The 14,823-nt window shown below is 44.3% G+C and overlaps 1 protein-coding gene across 3 annotated transcripts in view; it reads right to left on the minus strand.

Annotated features, from left to right (window-relative positions):
- ATP11A (ATPase phospholipid transporting 11A) overlaps nt 1-14,823 on the minus strand; it is a 140,047-nt gene that overhangs the window by 37,434 nt on the left and 87,790 nt on the right. For all 3 annotated transcript variants that reach the window (XM_084879815.1, XM_084879813.1, XM_084879814.1), the window contains exons 8-15: nt 14,480-14,530; nt 9,795-9,859; nt 8,695-8,776; nt 7,276-7,426; nt 5,763-5,960; nt 3,966-4,139; nt 2,583-2,749; nt 790-861 (exon numbers count right to left, since the gene is read on the minus strand). In XM_084879815.1, the coding sequence (XP_084735941.1) occupies nt 790-861; nt 2,583-2,749; nt 3,966-4,139; nt 5,763-5,960; nt 7,276-7,426; nt 8,695-8,776; nt 9,795-9,859; nt 14,480-14,530 (960 nt within the window). The remainder of the gene's footprint in view (nt 1-789; nt 862-2,582; nt 2,750-3,965; nt 4,140-5,762; nt 5,961-7,275; nt 7,427-8,694; nt 8,777-9,794; nt 9,860-14,479; nt 14,531-14,823) is intronic.

Below are 14,823 nucleotides of genomic sequence, written 5' to 3' on the forward strand. Positions count from 1 at the left end.
CATCAGAAGACTTCTGTCTGAAGTTTGAAATGTTGAAAATAGCGGAGCCACCCCTGACATTACCTCTGAAAACTCCTTAGGGTCTAGACTCCAGCTAGGGCTCAGAAGTGACAGTGAAACTTCTGTGATGTCATCCCCGCTCACAAGCTGAGGAAGGGGTTCAGAACTGGCCTCCCCAAGAGGTGGCACTTTGGCAGGTGGGTGGATTATTTTGAGCTGAAGAAAATCTAGATGTTGCAGAGAAACTTTTATCTCTCCCTTAAATAAATTAAATTAGGGGCCTTGCCCGTAATAAGAGCTATCAGCAGCCCTGACCAGGTGGCTCAGTCGGTTGAAGTGTTGTCCCATACACCAAAAGGTTGTAGGTTCGAATATGAGTCAGGGCATATACAGGTGCAAACAGGAGGCAACCAATCAATGTTTTTCTCACACACTGATTTCTCTCTCTCTCTCTCAAAATCAATGAAAACAAGGATTAAAAAAAAAAAATAAGAGCTATCACCAGAGATAACATTTTTTTAAATCTATTTCTATGGCAAGGTAAACATCTAGTTACTGAATCCCTGCTCTTCTTATCATCCTGCGAATGAGCTCCCCTCTGAAGTCCCAGGGCAGGGCTGGGGAACCTTTTTTCTGCCAAGGTTATTTATAACCTCATTCTTGGGCCATACAACACTATCAGCTTAAAAATTAGCCTGCTATATTTGGTCAAACATTTCAATGACTCACGCCTAGTGCCTTGGAAAACAATTCTGCATTACCTCACAATATAATGTACACTATTCGTACCTTTCAATGTGATCATCCCTGTTTAATATCTCCATGTAGTTATCCCTTAGCCGCAGGTATGTAAAACCAAGTCTGTAAAGGAGAAGGCAAACCCAGTGGTTAATTTGAAATTTTGATATTCCTCTTTCAATAAAATATTTCTGTTTTAGATTCTGGTAAAGCTTTCTTTTTGAAAAAGAAATACTCCTGGTAAAACAGAAGTAGTAAACTGAATTATAAACTTAGGAAATTATAATACTGAACTTATTCACCACCTCACAAAAATTCTCCAAGGACCAAGTGAATTTCTGACTTACTCTCCTAAGCACTACAGGGGTGAGGTCCATTTTACTGGTAGGCATTAACAGGTTTCAGAAAGATAGCAGGTGTGTGGAGTGGTCCCTGTCTATACTGACCCAGGTTTACTCACTGATCAGTGGGGTTGTTCAGCAGAGGTTACACGTCAGGATTAGAAGGACCCTGAGAGACTGTCATCCTCCAGACCAACTCTCACTTAACTGATGAGGACATTAGCTCTACAGCAGGCTGCCAGTCAACAACATCTGCAGAGCCCTTAATCTAACACCCTCCTTCTCTATGTAGAGCCATGGGCTGTTAGGCACAGGCCTAGAGCGGGGGCAGGAAGAGAGCATGGCTTCTGGACTCCAGGAGCTTACAGTGGTGGGAGGTGAAAGGTATCAACCTAACGACAGCATGGAGCCATAATGGTAGGAAGGCACCATTGGACCTTGGGACCCTACGCAGCAGGCAAGAGCTGGGGATGGGTGGGGGGCAGGGGCAACTGAAGGAATGACTTCTTGGAAGGTGAGTCTAGAACGACAGGCAGGAGCAGCCTGTCCTCACTTCTGATATCAATGACTGAGTGTGGCTTAATTTCTGAACACACATTTTCCGAGAGAAATCTAGCTTTGAGAAGTCTCCTATACATACGTATGGATTTATACACTTAATAATTGACACGATTTACATACTTACATCACTATTCAAACTGCAGGGGAAACATACATTCGTTTAGTCAACAATAAAAACACTCCTCTAATTAGAGGAGTTCAACACCCACTTATCAATGGCAGCAAAGAGGGGAGATTAGTACCGTTTGTGTTAAATTTGAATTGTAAGCTGTGATTTTAGAAGGACATTTCCCTTGACTTGAAATTATGCCAGATATCTGGAATATCTGAAGTACTTTTCCAAGTATTTGCTTAAGTGTTGTATGTCATGAGGCAGCAAACACTCCCAATAAAATGATACTGAAGGAGGGTGCAAGAAGCACACAGACTTAATACAATAGGATACGGAGATAAGGGAAGCTGCCGGTAAAGAAAACCCCAGCACCCCAGCTTAATCCCTCTTCCTGTTGTGTGACTTTGGGAAAGTTGCTTGACATCTCTGGGCATCAGTTCTTTAGGACGGATGAGGAAGACTTTTCATGAGGGTGCCTAAGGTTGCTTGCATCATTAAAAGCCTGCGGTTAATTGGAAAGGCTTCTAACCTTCTTACTGAAGAAGCGAGGAGGAAAAGCTACCCATGTAAGACAGTGACAAACACTGGCAGCTGTGACCAAGATGCTTCTCACACTGACGGCAGGTGGTGGAGGTTCAGGGACACTGAGCACAAAGGCAGTACCTGCTCAGCTCACCCCTCAGGAAGCCTCCCAGGCACAGGGGCCTGACTCAGGACAGGCCCAGTGTGAGTCCAGGAGGAGTACATGATTGGGGTGGTAAAGAACTCCAGGACCGGCTCAGCACACCCTTCACAGCTGCAACCAGACTTGCGTGCAGCCAGAGACGTACCTCTGGACACCCTCCACTAAGGCCACCTCGTCGGGCGAGGACGATATGTACACACAGGATTTCGCCGAGTCTGGTGACTTCCTGGAGCTGTCCACATCGTCAAAGTCATCCTTCACCTGGATGGTGTGGCACAGGCAGAGGGCCCGGAAAAACAGCTCTTCACGCTCCTATAGAAACGCAGGACAGAAACACACACACCTATGGCATATCGGCTTAAAGGAGGAGGAAGCCAAACAGAAGACAATAAACAATAAGGCAGGACATGCAACTCTTAAGGGTTAGGGAAAATTAGTTTTGCCTCTGGTGGTCAGAAGGTAGAGTGTAACTGTGGCTTTTGTTCATTCTTGAGCACTTCTGAAAGCTACGATCAAGACCAATGGGCTATGAAGACGGAAAGGAAATGTAGTGAGAGGAGGCGACAGGTTCAAGGTCATAAGAGAACACGGCCGGGTGGAGCCTTGGGCCAGTGGAGACTGCACTGCAGGGCATCTAGGAACCTGGGTTCCCTGGGGTTCTGAGATGCCACGGTGGCTGAGGGGGGCCAAGGAGGGCTGGACCTGCATCACATGTGCTAGGCAGGGGAGTTCCAGCAGATGGCCAGAGGGTGCCATGCCTGTGGAGCACCTCATGAAAGCCATAGACCTGTCCTCTCCTCTCCTTTCAGACTGGGTGAAATCACTTGAAGCACGTGTGTTTGTATGTGTGTGTGTTGGGGGGTGGGGGGGAGGTTCGCTTGGTCACAACAGGCAGTCACAGCCCAGCCCATTAAGGCAGCCATCCTTGGTGCCTTAGGGGACACCACACACGACTCTGGGGTCACCAAGCATTCTGGAATAGTCTCCTGGCTGACCACTTCTAAGGGTCATGGCTGCCTCCTAGAAATGATGAGATCTGAAGCCACCACATTTGGTGTATGTGTGTGTGAGTGCATTGTGTGTGTGGCCTATATCTGTGTGCACACATATGAAGATATGTGCACGGGGTATATCTACATGTTCACGGTCTGTAAGTACATCATGTGTGAGTGTGGGGCATGGGTCTCTGTGTGCATGTCTATGTGCACATATGTGCATGTGAGCTCACATGTATGTGCATGTGGGTTTGGGTGCGAGTGTGAGCACGTGTATAGTACAAGCACATGTGGTATGCAGGTCACTCTGACACAGCTGACGTTTTTCCTGCTTGTCCACGTTTTTAAAGCTGTTCCTAATATGGCGTGACTGGTCAGGTTAACTGGTGGGAAATGTGGCACCTTACCATTCTTCTCACTCAAGTCGCAGGAAGATTCATGTCCTTCCTGGATCCCAGAAGCAGAGGGGATACCAGGCTACTTTCTGACCTGAGACCACGTGACAGTGTTGGTCCCAAAGGGCAAACACCTACCCTCCCACAGACGCCCGGGGAGGAGTCGATCATGTCGATGCCGGTGGCGCCGGGGAGGACCTGCCCGTTGCAGATGGCGTGCGGCACGTAGACGTGGCCCTCGATGCAGCACTCCTTGAACTCCATGTTGTTCTCGGTGAGAGTGCCCGTCTTGTCTGTGAAGATGTACTCCACCTGCGGACACAAGGCGTGGCTGTGGTGCTGGCTCGGGTTCACAAGCCCCTCTCCGAGGAGAGAAGGAGCAGCAGGCTGCCTCAGACCCCCGGCAGCTGTGATTCCTGACATCAGTGTTTTACCCCAAACCCACCCCTTTACCAGGTACCTGACTTCTTTCAACACGAGCATACACACTAACAATGAATATTTCACCACGCTCCCTCCCCTACAACAAGCCTCTCCACCGACCTCTGGAGCTCCTGTGTCAGAGAGTCATTCTTAGCCTTACTCTGAGGCAGAATAATTTGCTGCATTGAACAGAACTCTCCGTTTATCTTGTTACAGAAAAAAATTCTTTCCTCCAGGAATTTCTCTGGAATGTACAATATATATACCATTTACTACTGCAAAGGAAATGAACTCCATGGAGGTGATGATATTCCAATACTGAGCCACCAACTTACAATTTGCACATTGCTGACTGGGACAGCACTCCACGAGGGGTGTAGAGTGTCTCAGAGGAATGATTTGAAGGTCAAAGTCATGAACAAGCAAAATATCATCGTTTAGTAACAAGTATCCTTGCCCCAAGGGGGTGAAGCAATATACAGCTATCAGCGTCTAACCATCTATTTTCAGACCAGTGTTTTGGAAGGAAGTGGATTTCAGCTACTAGTTGAAAATAGCTGTTTACAAAAAAAAAACCTACTCAAAATTTCTTCCTGTAACAAAAAATAATAGCAGCATTTATCAAATGCTCTTTCATGCAAAAGGTTAGACTGGGGTAGCAGGAAGGCTCCCACTGAAGGCCAGAGGACCAAGGCGAGATCGGGGGGACAGGCCTCTCCCCAGTATGGGCTCTGCGCCCCCCCCTCCCCACCCCCCATCCAGGTGATCCCGAATGACCATGACTCCTGCCCGGGGCAGTTCCATTAGACACTGTGGTGGGTGCCTCATCTCTGTTATCTCGTTCAAACCCCACTGCACTCTGGCAAGGCAGGTGCCTTTATTACGCCCATTTTATAGATCGAGAAGCTCGGTGTGCAGCTCAGTGTGCACAGCGCTCATGCCACCTGCCCCAGGCCATGAAGTCATCAATGTAGAGCAGGATTTCTATGTGGGGATTTCGAACCCTGCAATACATACAGCTACTGAAACTCGCCAGGGTCCCCCTTTGCTCGTCTTGAAAATGAGGATAACGGGCTCAGTGTCATAACTGAAGGAAATCATGATGAAAGCCAAGTGCAATGCCTATGAAATAGGTACTCAATCCACATTAGCTCACCTTTACCCCTTCACTTTGGTTCACAGCATGAGCGCCATTTAGGCCATGGATGAGCGTATCTCAACCAGTTAAGGTAATAAATTTTGCATAATTATAAATACTTTTTCAAAGCAGTAACAACTGTCATACAAATAAAGTTAAAAAAAAAAAAACCAAAAAACTAACAATTTTGTTGTTGTCTTTCCCGTTATAGGTTCTATCTCTCTATACTAATTAAAATGGAAAAGTTGCCATCTGGCCATCTGGATGATTTTGCCTGCATGACAGGAATCATTCAGAATCTAGACACCTGAGAACATAAAATGGAGGGACTCGGTCGTCACAAGATCAGGAAAGACATTTCAGAAGACACTGACCTGTCCTAACTCTTCGTTTAAATCCGAGGTGTTGACCACAGGCCTTTCGCCCAAGTCCTCGTCAAACATCTCTTCGTCCCAGGTGATGAAATAGGAGCCGAGGAACTTCTGCATCTCCACGGTGACGTACATGGACACGGGGATGATGTAGTTGAACAGAACCATGAAGGCCAGGAAGTCCGTGAACGCCCTGAGAAACTGAGAGAACATCACGTGATTGCCCACGGACTCACACCAACACCACAACAATGTAAGGCTTAGGCACAGATCACCCAAGTGCAGACTTTAAATGCAAGGATTTCAAATCCAAAGATAAGGCTCATCAGGGGCTGCAGTGGCCAGTGGATGACTTGCCTGTCACTTAATTTTAGTGCTGCGATGGCCCCAGGCTAGCCAGGCCTCTGGGCGTGGGAGGGTGAAGGATTAAGTCACCAGTTAGACGGTCACTTTGCCAGGAGACAGGAGGCCTCTCAGCTGAGAGCCAGTAGGAAGCTTTACATTGTGTGTATCCCACATTTCCTTTGAGACTCTGACAAATGACCAACTGACTCTGTAATAACTCACAGATGCCAAAAACATCAGTTCGATACAAAGATTTTTCTATATAGTCTGTTCTTACCTCTAAGACATTTAGTTTTAATGGAAGGCCCAATTAAACACAGGAAAGAAGTGGGGACCCTAGTCTGGATTTGCATAAATCCTAGTCTAGACTCAGTGGGCCCTGGTCTGGATTTGTTCCAGACCTGCTCTGCATGCAGTGGTCCCTGGCCTGGATTTGTTCCAGACCTGCTCTGTACTGAGTGGGCCCTAGTTGGAGTTTACACCCAGTTCTGGCCTGCACTGAATAGACACTGTCTGGATTTGCACAACTCCACTCTGTACTGATGGACACTGTTATAGAGTTGCACATGGCTCAGATCTGGACTCACTGGGCCCAACCAGAAAACTATTCTGTTTTAAGTAGAAGAGATTCGATCAAATTATTTTAGTATACTGGTTTTGGGCAAAATACTTTTGATAAACATTTTTCATTTGAAAAATGAAAGTAATTCTTATCATAGTTTCCATATAATTGTCTCTTTTTTGTCCACATACATACCATAAGTAAATACCATTTACCTCACAATCATTAATGAGCATTCACTGAGCATCCTCTAAGTCAGCAGTTCTTAACCTGTGGGTCGTGACCCCTTTGGTCATGGTATTAGGAAGGTTGAGAACCACTGTTCTAAGTATAAACATTGCTCTGGGTTCTGGAAACATCCAGATGCATTTAAGGTGTTTCCATATGAATTTACTATTGGGAACTAATACCTTTCCAGACTTGCATATTCAAATCCAAAGAATGCAAAAGCAACCAGTATCTACAGCTAGAGAGGCAACCGATGGTTTCCATATCAATGCATGTACTTATTATAAAGATTGGATCAGCCACAACTTCATCATGTTAACACATTTTCACAACAGCAGCCCACAGGGAATCGATCACTGAAAAGGAAATCAGTGTCCATACCAGGTTCCTCTGTCTTTCTGCTTCGGTTCTCTGATTATACCACGGCTCATCTCGGGATGGTTCACTCTGCCACACGTATTTCAGGACAGTATTTATCAGCGCTTTGCTGATGAGAATGCAGAGGTACACTATGAGGAACACATTCATTGATCTAAAAACACAAGACAGTAATGGTTACTTAGTTACCGCTCCCTGAAGAATTGAGAGTTGTACACCTGTGTGTCGAGATGAACACGTTGTGACAAAACAGATTAGGAATAAATGGCACAGCAATGAGTGCCATTCAAAGACCCTTCTTCTCCCAATCCACTGACAGTGAAAATAATGTAAGCTCATTTCTGAGTCTCCTCCGTGGTTACTGACATGTGATACTAGACACCACAAGGGAAACAGCTCAGTTAAGGAAAGTTCTGTTAACAGGAGAGAAACCCCACACAACCGCATTGCTGACACAGGTTTCTGTATGGTCTAGGTCTCTATCATTTAAAGAACATCCAGAAACAAATTTCTTCTACCTTTAAGCATCAACCAATGAGTTCCGAATTTAGAGCTGACCACCAGGAAGGGAGGAGAAATGGAGGGAAGTCCACACTAAAAGAAATGCCCTCAGCATAAGAATAACACTCAGTCTGTAGCCAAGGTCTTAGCAGACCTCATGAAGAAGGGGTGATTTTCCAAAATCTATTTCTGAAACTTATTTGTCAATGTAGACATCTGGAAACAAAGCGTTCTTGCTTAAGAGCCAAGTCTGCATTTTGGTATTTGATGAAGCCAGAGATAGACTGGGGCCCGGGATCACATTTCAAGACTGGCGTTCTGAGAGTGGGCAAAAGACACCCCGTCAGTCAGTCTTCCCCTCCCAAATCCGAAAACAGCACACATCTCTCTGTTAAAAAATTTGTAACTACCCAGTGGCCCACTTCAAGTCAAGGATACACTTTAACAAGAGGCAAAGACGGGGAAAATCTGGGCTACATTTTCTTACAAATGCAACTCTCTCCTTGATGTATTTTTACAGAGATTTTATGGTTTAATAAAAAGAAGAAAGACTCTGTTCTCCCTGCTAATGCTTTGCTCAGGAAAACAGGTGGTTTCAATACCCCAAATTAAAAATGACCCAACTCTGACTTTTTCATGAAATGAGGGGAGGAACTGTTGGGCAACTGCAAACTGGGACTGGGACATCCGGGGTGTCCACATGAGGGAGACTGAAGAAGTGGGCTAAAGGTGTGTGGCCATTTACATACACACACACACCAGATAAGACAGTTGATCTAAGTGTTCAGCTCTACTGCCTATCTAGACACCATGAAGGAATTGCTAGTCAGGCCAAGAGAAAAGTGTTTTCATATCTACTGTGGTTTGGCCTTGTAAGTCACAGATTTTAACCCACTTCACATGATGGAGACTGAACCTTACTTTTCTACAGCGGACCGTTTCTGGGATTTTGATTGATAATTTAGTGCCATTTTGGTTTCCATGCCCGTATAAATAGCAACACCTGTAAAGCAGAGAACAAATGTCAGAACAGTAACACAAATGTACTCGTCTTTACATAGTAAGTTACATACAGCTATGGTGACAATGGAACTTGGAGTAAAAGGAATTATATTCTTTATTTCACTGGGCAGGCTAGCTGTTCATAAACAGAGGCACACAATAGGGTTCTTTAGACTAAAGAAATACTTAAAAAAAAAAAAAATTCCTGCACAGAGAACAATCTGTATCTTTTATAATAAAGTTCAGATATTAATCAATTTGGGTTTCCCCACAAAAGGGTACAGCAATTTTAATTAAAAATTTATTTTAATTAAAACATAAGCAATAACCCACACAGAAATGGGAGATACTAGTAAAGAAATAAAGCCACTAAAAAAAAAAAAAAATTGTTACAAAATATGCTGTGTGGATTCTTTCATGGATTAACTTTGTTTCTGAGTCAAAAATCTGTAGACACTTAATATATAAGCAATATTTTCAGATGTCATTGCTTTATGGATTGTGGTTATACATCAATACTGCTTTTCTTAGTGATGCAGAATTATTGCTGCCATCAAGTCTACAGTACTTCAAAGTACAGAAGATGCTTTCATGGTACCACTATTGTAATTACTTAACATACCCTTAATTTTAGAGGCTATCCTATATAATAAAAGGGTAATATGCAAATCAACAGAATGGCAGAACAACTGGTCACTGTGATACATGACCACCAGGGGGCAGACGCTTGACACAGGAGCTGCCCCTTGGCGGTCAGTGTACTCCCACAGGGGGAGCACCGCTCAGCCACAGCTGGGCTGACACCTGGCATGCACAGTGGCCTGCCTCTGCGGCAGCACTAAGGATGTCCGACTGCGGCTTAGGCCTGGGGAGAGGGCCTAAGCTGTCAGCCAGACATCCCCGAGGGCTCCCAGACTGCGAAAGGGCAAGACGGGCCTGAGGGACCCTCCCCCCTCCAGTGCATGAATGTAATGCACTGGGCCTCTAGTTAATAATAATTCACTAATTAAAACATTTACCGAAGATCTTCTCAGTGTTCTTTAGTGTGGCTCCTCTAAGAAGCACATTTTCCGATCCTAATGATCTGTAAAGACAAGAATGACCAGAAAGAAGCAGGGCAATGGAGAAATCATAGTGAGAGGCATGCTACATGGTGAAAATCAACTCATTTGCCTAACAGACTTCATTGTAAGACAGTGGTTCTCAAGCTTTCTAATGCTGCAACCCTTTAATACAGTTCCTCATACTGTGGTGACCCCCGACCATAAAATTATTTTCGTGGCTACTTCATAACTGTAAGGTAAACAATGTAAATATCTGTAATGAATCGTAATATAAGTATCTGTGTTTTCCAATGGTCTTAGGCTCTACAGATGCAGTCCTCATCCTGTGGGTCGCGACCCGCAAGTGGAGAACTGCCAGCAGGATCGCCTAAGACCATCGGAAAACACAAATATTTACATTACGACTCATTCACAGTAACAAAGTGACAGTTATGAAGTACCCACAAAAATAATTTTGTGGTTGGGGGTCACCACACATGAGGAACTGTATTAAAGGGTCGCGGCATTAGAAAGCTTGAGAACCGCCAACACCGGTTTGGCTCAGTGGTAGAGCATTGGTCTATGGACTGAAAGGTCTCGGGTTCGATTCCGGCCAGGGGCATGTACGTTGGTTGCAGGCACATCCCCAGTAGGGGGTGTGCAAGAGGCAGCTGGTCGATGTTTCTCTCTCATTGACGTTTCTAGCTCTCTATCTCTCTCCCTTCCTCTCTGTAAAAAATCAATAAAATATATTAAAAAAAAGAAAAAGAAAAAAGAGAAAGCTTGATAACCATTGTTGTTAAGAGGAAGTTGTTTGAATGTACATTTGCTTATATTTAGATTATAAAAGTCAGCCTGGGAATATGGGGCAGTGTGTGTGATGCCTGCTGGAAGTTAAAAACCCGCTCCGTGGGAAGAATTTTGCAGAGTTCTAGCTCTGCGGGCACCCGCTCTCCTGGTGCAGCACAAGTCAGCATGCTCCCAGACCGACCGAGCCAGGTCTGAACATTTTAACAACATTCTATTAGCGATCGCTTTGTGAGGGTGGTGGGCTGACAGGTGGGGTCCCTGCACCAGTGCCATCAGCGGCATCGGACAACTTGTCTGAAGAGTCACCTCAACAGACTGAATCAGAAACCTGCTCCTAACAGGTATCAGGTTTCAGGACCACTGGACGGGAGGACCCCTACATGTTCTGGAAAAGCGAAAGGGTGGTGCCTCTGAGTCATGTGGCATCAAGCCGTTTCTGTCACGTCCTGTGTCTATCACTGTGTGTTTCATGGAATACAATCACCCTTTAAAGGTGAGGGCTGGTGCCCATCAGTAAATGAATGGATTAAAAAGCTGTGGGACATTTACACTATGGAGAACTATGCAGCTGTAAAAAAGTGGGATCCCTTAGCCTTTGGGATTGCATGGATGGGTCTGGAAAATATTATGCTAAGTGAAATAAGCCAATGTGAGAAAGATAAATATCACATGATCTCACCTATTTGTAGAATCTAATGGAAAAAATGAACTGACCAACAAAATAAGACCTGAAGCATGGAGGCATGGAACAGACTGACTTCGATGTAGGGTTGGGGGAACAAGGAGAGATAAGCCAAATAATTTAAATATTTATAGCCTATGATCAGAGGCAATAGGGTAGTGAAGACCTGGGGAGAGGTGGGAGGGGCTGGGAGGAGACAGGGGGGAAATGGGATATATCTGTAATACTATCAACAAAAAATACATTAAAACTAAATAAATAAAGGTGAAGGCTGAAATACTCTGTGTTCCTTTATAAACACAGGCAGTCAAGTCCACAGAGACCCTCTAAATGCAGGTGGCCGTGAATCTGGAACAATCCATGCATTTTCTACTTTGGGGAGAAACAGGCAACAACCAAGGAATTTAAAAAGCACGCATTAAGACAAGCCTAAGCACTCAACACTCAGCAGGGAGTGGCTGACAACACCTCTGCCTCCCGGAGGTACAGTTCCCCTCGTTGATGGAGTAATAATTTCTTCTCCTTTCCCAAGAGGAAAAGGGAAACGTGAAGCAGAATCCAACTTTACACAGTTTGCTATTGTCAGCATTCTCATCGTTTTCTTTGGGAGGGAAAGAGTTGGAAGCATTTGCTGGAATTTGCTTTTTACTCCACCAGGGTCTTTCATTTCCTTTAGCCATGGAATGTGGAGAACCTGCTAAATGCTATACACCTCAGATGTGTGCAGTGTATTTAGCTGATACAGCTCAGGACTGTGTCCAGCTTAAGATGAGAAAGAGGGGGCTGCTGAGAAAGAAGAGTTGGCTGGGACACAGTTGACCGAGCGAGTCTGCCTAGGGCTGCCTGAGGGCCTCAGTCCTCGCCCCTCAGCCTGGTAGCCACATCGAGAGCCTCCGGGGCCACATTCCTGCTGCCGTCTGGCTATGTTAGAAGCACTGTTGGCCTCTGTGAGCTACACGAACAATAATTCACGTTGAGCGTGCTCATGAAAACAAATGGCCCCTTTAAAAAGTGGCTCTGGGAAGTCTAAAAATAATTTACTTTAAAAAGTACTTTGCTTCCAGTTTGGACCGGAGGATGAAGAAATATTACCCTGAGTGGATTAAAAATTTAGATAAATAATTCATAACTGTCCACACCACAAACTTATAAACATCTTTAAGTACCTAAATATTAACAGTCTGCGGAATAGTATAAATGCATAAAGAGCTAAACGAGAGTTGCTATCAAAACACAAAATGTATTACTAATTATCTTCCCAAGATGTTTGGCATTAAACTTTGTCTAAACAGAAACCATGAAAAGACTGCCAGTGTTTACTTTGTCGGATTCAGCAATATGAATAAATCGTAATCTATTACTTGTTCAAACAGTAATTCTTACAAGACACAGAAATACAGGTCATTTTTCCAAACTAGGAATTAGCTGTACATTAATATCTATTTAGGAAAGATCATGGCAATGCCTCCATAAATTCTGAAAACTGCCCTAGCCAGAGCAGTCGCCTGGGAAGAGAGTCTGCCTGCGGACTTAGGGGTCCCAGGTTCGATTCCGGTCCGGGAGCACATGCCTAAGTTGCAGGCTCAATCCCCAGTGTGGGGGTTGCAGGAGGCAGCCAATCAATGATTTTCACTCATCATTGATGATTCTCTCTCTCTATCTTTTCCCATTCCTCTCTGAGATCAATAAAAATATATATGTTTTTTAAATTTGAAAACTACCAGCTGATAAATAATGATGAAAATAAGCTAAGAAGTGCACAAATTGTTTCCTTTAAACAAATAGTTTCAGGAGCTTACAAGGAGATAAGCCCCAACGAATTATATTTCAGTAACTTATTATTTTGCGACAATTTCCCATTGAGTTTATTTCTACTTATGAGCAACTTTAAAAAAAAAAATACACAAAGTACTATCAAGACATTGGCAACTTGGAGACTGCTTAAATCAGGGGGTGGGGAGGATAATTTCTCTAAAAGTTGAGATTTATAAAAAAAAGGTCTATTCCTCAACTTACTTAAATCAATTTCTTAAACTGTAGATCTCGAATACCTTGGCACCAATGAACTGCCAGGATCTTGAAACAATGTCCAGATAAAACATCCGGGGAAGCAGACACAGCACAGACCCAGAGAGATGTGGGCTGGATGATAACATCACACTGGTCCTGACCACAGGCGGTTGGGCACACCCGCCTGTGACCTACACAGGCCTCAGCAATGCCCGGCCAATGGGTGTATGTGAGCCTGAGACAGGCACTTGTGAGGCACATCCTCTTAAGTGCAAATGAAATCCAGAGCCAAAACCATACCCCAGTAATGATTATGGGCAGGTCATACATTCCAATAAAGGGCCTCCAAGCCAGAAATCTTTCAACTTCACAGTTGATGACATGTTTGTCTATGTACTCTGAAAATGATTTTTTATTTTATTTTATTGATTTCAGAGAGGAGAGGGGGAAAGAGAGATAGAAACATTAATGATGAGAAAGAATCATTGATTGGCTGCTGCCTGCATGTCCCACACTGGGGATCGAGCTGTGACCTCTTGGTTGATAGGTTGACGACAATTAACCACTAAGCCATGCTGGCCGGGCTGAAAAGGAATTTCTTTTTTAAAAATAGTTTTTAAATCCTCACCTGAGGATATTTTTTCTATTGATTTTTAGAGAGAGGGAAAGACAGAGAAACACAATGATTGGTTATCTCAGCAGGAGCCCTGACCAGGGCCCGGGCCAGGGAAGAGCTTGCAACTGTAGTTCACGCCCTTGACCGGAATAAAACCCAGGATCCTCAGGTCTGCAGCCCACGCTCTGAGCCAAACTGGCTAGGGCTGAAAAGGAATTTCTAACATGGGAAACCGAACCCTCTCCTTTGTCTGGGAACTGTTACATGGGCTCCTGGCCCTTCCGTGCTGTGAGACCCTCAGCACAGCCCTGTGAGAGACCATTTCCTAGGAGTGTCGTTCTTTTTTCACACAGATAGCTGTATACTCAAGAGAAATCAGAAAACACTAGAACCTAGACTTCTGGAGAAGCCTAATTCTACTTTCAAAACCCAATAGAACAACAACACTAAAAAACTCTTATTAGTAAAAAGAAATGCACTTGTAATTTAAAAGTAAAGAGAAGAAAGTCTCCAAAATTGTTTAAAAGAAGCACATCGCCTCACCTCACCACGGGGTCATTCTGATCATTGTAAACATTTATGCGGCCCACAAACCTGGCAATAGAAAAGTCCGGTTAGTGGCACAGCAGCAACACGGGGGTGGGGAACCCAGGGAGGGAAGAGGCAGACCGGAAGTGCCCTGGCTTAAGTGACCTGGGATTCTTTACCAAAAAGCACATCTGTGTGTAGCTAAACGATTCTACCTTCCTCCCCTTAGTTTACTTTCTGTTCTTATTAACCCATGACTTAAATGATTTTCCTTAAAATCACTTCCTCAACGTAGAAAAAAATATTTTTTTTCTGCAACAAATTTAGTTTCATTAGGCCATTTCTAATGTTTGTATAAG

The sequence above is a fragment of the Pipistrellus hanaki genome, assembly GCF_964339955.1.
Source record: "Pipistrellus hanaki genome assembly, chromosome: 3".
In the NCBI taxonomy this organism is placed as follows: Eukaryota; Metazoa; Chordata; class Mammalia; order Chiroptera; family Vespertilionidae; genus Pipistrellus; species Pipistrellus hanaki.